Source organism: Aplysia californica, unplaced genomic scaffold, assembly GCF_000002075.1.
Source record: "Aplysia californica isolate F4 #8 unplaced genomic scaffold, AplCal3.0 scaffold00837, whole genome shotgun sequence".
Taxonomy (NCBI): Eukaryota; Metazoa; Mollusca; class Gastropoda; order Aplysiida; family Aplysiidae; genus Aplysia; species Aplysia californica.
In genome coordinates, this window is record NW_004798107.1 from 19487 (window position 1) to 25298 (window position 5812).

At 40.0% G+C, this 5812-nt stretch overlaps 1 protein-coding gene across 1 annotated transcript; it reads left to right on the top strand.

Moving 5' to 3' along the window:
* Positions 1–1756: 1756 nt before the first annotated feature.
* Positions 1757–5252, top strand: LOC101860852 (homeobox protein Hox-A5; the record flags this gene model as incomplete). The annotated part of the gene is made up of 1 exon (XM_005109985.3): positions 1757–5252. A coding segment is annotated over one exon (293 nt), but the record flags the coding sequence as incomplete, so codon positions are not given.
* Between the last annotated feature and the right edge of the window lie 560 nt (positions 5253–5812).

The following is a 5812-nucleotide window of genomic DNA, read 5'->3' on the forward strand; positions in this document are numbered from 1 at the left end:
AAAAAGGAGAGAGAGAGAGAGAGAGAGAGAGAGAGAGAGAGAGAGAGAGAGAGAGAGAGAGAGAGAGAGAGAGAGAGAGAGAGAGAGAGAGAGAAAGACTGTGAAAGAGTTACATGTACTGAGAGAGAGACAGAGAGAGAGAGAGAGAGAGAGAGACAGAGAGAGACAGAGAGAGAACACACCCGTGCTGATATATTTACGAGCACACAAGCCGGCAAGCCATGTCAGATAGCGTTATGGGCCGTTAGTGACAAAGTCCCGCAGTACTAGATGACCAGTGGCCGGCATGGACGTAATTTACGCGCTTAACCTCCGCCAGCCAGTCTCCTGGGCGACTTCCGACCTGCTCTGGGATGGGAGAGAGGAACATGTACAGGAAATAAGGATGCCCAGGCTAGATTGTGTGGGTGGCTGGCGGGTGCTCTGGTCGTGTGGTTTAAACTTCTTTTTTTTTTCCTCAAGAACGTCTATCGTTCTTATAATTATCTCCTCTTTCTTTTCTTTTCTTTTTTTTTTTTTACTTGTATTTTATACATGTATATTTGTAGGCACGTATATAGCTAATCGTGTTGCAGTGCATTAAAATTTGACCAAAAAAACCCCAAAACAAAACAAAGCAAATTAGAAACAACAACAAAAGAACCTCCTAAAGGATCAGTAGATTCATTAATATGGGCAAGTCATCATTCACTCGCTGATTGCTTTATTAGTCACTATGAGACGATGCAACTTTTTATGGAACCATAGACCCCCTCCCCCCAATACAAAGCACACCTTAAAGAAGCAAAAACTAAAAAGAAACCAACAACAGCAACAACAACGACAACAACAACAACAACAACATCAACAACAGCAATTGGCAACGGCAATAATAGCAACATCCGCAGCAACAACAATATTAATAATTGAAGCAAGAGCAACAGGTACTTCTCCAACACCATCATTAACAGCAACAACAACAACACAACAGCAACAACAACAAAAATAACAACAACAACAACAACATCGTCATCAACCTAATAATAATAATGATAATAATAATAATAATAATAATAATAATAATAATAATAATAATAATAATAATAATAGACTACTGGGTTTTTTAAGGTACTTGATATAAAGACAGCTGTGATTTGGGGCATCAACATTTATCCAAATCCGGTCTAGTTCACTCTGTAGGGCCTTGTGTATTTTTGTAAGCTATCTTTCTGTATGAACAATTTTTTTCAGTAATCTATACTAAACCTCTGAAACGGGGTAAAATGTATTGAAAAACTACTTCAATGATGAAAATAATAAAAATAAAAGCTGGGAAACTGAGAATGTTTCTGGGTGTTCTATGGTCTGCTGGGGTAATAATATAGTGTAAAGTGCCCAGAGCTTACTGTCGAGCGAGACATGTGCTATACAAATGCTATTTATTATTATTATTATTATTATTATTATTATTATTATTATTATTATTATTATTATTATTATGATTATGATTATTATGATTATTATGATTATTATCTTCATCATGTCTGTGTTACTATTATTATTTTTTTATTATTATTATTATTATTATTATTATTATTATTATTATTATTATTATTATTATTATATTTTTATTATTATTATTATTATTGTTATTATCATTATTATTATTATTATTATATTATTATTATTATTATTATTATTATTATTATTATTATAATACTGTTTTTTTATTCAATCTCATGTGATCTAAATTTGTTCTCTTTCTCTTCCCCTGCAGACGGCGGCGACTCGGAGACGAAAAGGTCAAGGACGTCGTACACACGTCACCAGACCCTGGAGCTGGAGAAGGAGTTCCACTACAACAAGTACCTCACTAGAAGGAGGCGCATCGAGATCGCGCATGCGCTCAACCTGACGGAGCGACAGATCAAGATCTGGTTCCAGAACCGGCGAATGAAGTGGAAGAAGGACCACAAACTGTCGCACATCGCCAAAAACATGAACCTAGCCAATGCCCTGGAGAAGGCGGCCGAGGAGCAACAGGCGAAGCTGAGTCAGATGGTCATGTGACCGAACCTAGAGACGTAGACAGAGGTCATGCCCACCATTTGATGACGTCATTTCGATGTGTAGGAAGATGACTTTGCTCGTTTTCCCCACGTTGGTACTGTGAGCCAGTGAATTGGAACACTACTTTTCATCCTGGGACATTTTTTTTCTGATTACGCACTCTCGCTGACGATGACAATAGTCGACAGAACGCGAAGCATTTGTTACAGTATATTATGTGAGATGTAACCAAGGAAGTTTATTCTGTAGATGGTCGTAGGAAAAACGTATCTTTGATGAAGTCATTTCGCAAAACATGACACCCAAAGTTATGACATTTCCACAAGTCTTTTCTGCTCTGCTTTAAAATACTGACCTCCTAAATAGTCTTGTTTCTGTGGAACAACAGACGAAAGTGGTTTGAGAAGGGACCTCTCCTACTGGTAATCTCTCCCTTATATCAAATGACGTTATGGAGAGCAGGAGCCTGGTATATCAGAGGTGTGAGTACATTATTTTGTCATCCGAAACTCTCATCTTATTAGGCAGAGTAAGCTCTCGGAGAAACGACGTGGAATGTTAGTAGTATTGTTTTAAAAGCTCTTGTAAGAGTTTGACGATTCTTACAATACATTTACATGATATAGGTGCCGTAGATTAGAGATGTTACTAGAGAGTATCATACAAAGAAAAGATGGAGGAGAGATAAGGACGATAGATGTTTGATGAGAAAGAAGGAGAAAGCCCCCACCAAAGCACATGTCAACAATCCACATGGATTGTTAAGTCTGTAATTACGCAAAGGAAATTGAAGTTTGTTGGTCCTTCGAAGACGCTGCCTTTGTAAAGGTAAACACTTGGCTTGGGTAGTAGAGACGCATCCACTTTGCTCTGAGCACCTAGGTAGAGGGACATACACTACTTTGCTCTACAACTTACAACTGTCATCCGCTATGGACATTTTAGACACTGGAGCAACAGCCAAAACTCCTTCATATTAAGGTGATAGAAAGGAGCTTAGCAGCCACCCCAAGACGTGTTTGAAGATGAAATGTTGGACTATATTATGGAGATTGCTTTGGAAGTGCTGGTTGATTCAGTGTTCTGAACCTATCACAGCTATGAGACAGAGATAATTCATTTCTCTGCCCAGGAGAGGTCTGTTTGACGTGTGTGATCAAAAATTACAATTCGGATACTTTGGGGAGTTTCTTCGGTCATATGAAAACATTATCACTTACGAATGTGTGTAAGAGAAACAGGTCGTTGTCTTTTTTGTAGGGATAGATCTATTGGTGTGTTTGTGGTGAAATTTGGAAATTCTTCTCTTTGCCCGTGAACGACGTGAGTTTGGTTCCTGGGTGGAACATAATGTGTTTTATAATTCTACAGATCTCCGTCTTTCTGCAGGGAGGTGCATTGTAGTTTCCCTCACGGTCCAGATTAGCCATGACAGTGTCACAGTGGATGTGGCGGATCATGTAACTCTAAACCAGCTCTGGTCAAAGTTTTTTGTTCAGAAAGTAACCACTTTTGTCCCATTCAACCCTATCCGTACGCCGTGTTTTACTATCGTATGCATATGACGTAGGGAACTCTGTACCACCACTTTCTAAAGAGGAAATTTACCCGTTAATCCGGTCAGTATGCTTTGTATTGCAGTCTGCAAACATTTTTATTTGAGAAATACTCAGTTTCAAAGAGATCTTCGCACTAGAAGTATTCTAAAATGTGAAGAACGCAACTCCGGGGGTACAAAATGACCCAAGGGCGTACGGATAGGGTTAAGAGACTGACATTTCACATCACAGACCTGAAATCATTTCCAAGTGGGACATCGAATAACGCCTGTCTCTGCACGGGTGATCCCCACTGGCCACAAGGACTGCCAAACAGTCATCCCACTAGAGGGTACAATTGCCCAGGCGAGAAAACTTCGGTCTAGCTTGGCTCGATGGGGATGTAAAATATCTGCACTCAAGAAGGTTTCCTCGAGACAGGACACATCAAATTTTGATTAGACAACAGCAGAAAAGTGTGGTGACCATTTGAGAAACTGAGGGAACAGCTAGCGTTGTGGCAAGTCAACATTTTTTACTCATGTCGTCTGTTTTTGGCTTTGTCCAACCAATGAGTGATGGTGTAAAAAAAAAAAAGTTGACCCCACCCTTGAGGAAATTTTCAAACTCTTTTGGTAGTGGTTGTTCGTTTTCTCACCACAGAAGCCGGTCCGCAATGAGACATTCCATGGGGCGGTGACCGCGAAAGCACGAAGCACGTTATGTTTGTGGAATAATAATATGCCTGATGAAGGAGAATGATGCAGAAATAATAGGAAGTGCCGACAGTGCAGGAAAATATCTTCCTTTAAGATTTTCACTTTTTGTTTGACAGAAGTCATCATCATCCAGTGTCAAATCTGCGACAGACATCGGCGATCATGGTTCTCCATTCATTCCTTTGCTCGGATTCTCTTTAAAAAGCTACGTTTCCCTGATCTTTTCCCCTTACCCAGAAGTACACAACAGTAAACGATAAAGACTCTGGCTCACTGCTAGTCTGTGTTCGCAGTGACACGTTACTCACAGCTTTCTGAACTACTGACGTCATACACTTCCCCTTACAACTTGGTGGACTACTGACGTCATACACTTCCCCTTACAACTTGGTGGACTACTGACGTCATACATTTCCCCTTACAACTTGGTGGACTACTGACGTCATACACTTCCCCTTACAACTTGGTGGACTAAACTGACGTCACACTCTTTCACGTACTACTTGGTTGACTAAACTGACGTCATCTCATCACGACAACAGCCACAGACTCCAGGCAACGACAGAAGTCACGAGAGACGGCATGTGGACCAACAGTCTACATGTCGCTCTTTCGCGTAAGGTAAAAAAAAAACCCAAAACAAAACATATTATGAATCTCCGCTTTGTTTTGTCTGAGCATGTATACAGGAGTATTTCTTTGTGTCAGCGCTGCACCAGTTCACATTTTCGGAGGGATTGTTTTGTATAATAATATATTTGTTCCATTTCACACAACCACATTTCTTCACTTAAAGATGCCAATCCTATTTTCGAAGGAAAGGTTGAAAAGTCTTTATTAAAAGGATTTATTTCATTTGTAGTCAGATTCTTACAGCACCAGTCACTGGCACCTTGTTTATCTGTAATTAACCCAGAAAGCAAACATTTTAAGACAGCGGAAAAAACAGTGTTTTCTTCTTTGAAAGACTGAATTTTAATTGTGTATCTTTTCCGGATTTTCCCCCCAACATTTAGAATTTGAACTTCATCATAACCTACCAGTAGCACATGCAACGGATGCCACAGGTTAAGAAAATGCGATCTGAAACAAACAAACAAAAATGAGCAGTTTTGGTGAAGTACATCTGGGCAGTAGTCAGAGTTTGAAGACTGAAGATTTCTGAAAACATTTTGAGGCTCACGTCGCTGGTTTTGCCACCCTCTATCAGTGTAATGGTTTAGCTGTCTGCCGTGTCAGCACAGAATAAATGGTATCTTTGGTGTAGCGGTTAGATCGTGCTTTTCTGTCGCCCACAGGAGGCCCGAGTTCGATTCACAAGTGGGGGGGGGGGGGAGGTTTTTTTTTGGAGTAAATGACTCGGTCTTTTTGCTGGGGTGTTGGGTCCCTCTCAGACTCTCAGCTGGGTTGGCCGCCTCGTAAATGATTTAAAATACGTTGGTTTCTTCCTGTTTTTGTTTTTGTTGTTTTTTAAAATTGTTTTTGGTTTGGGGTTTATCTTGGAAA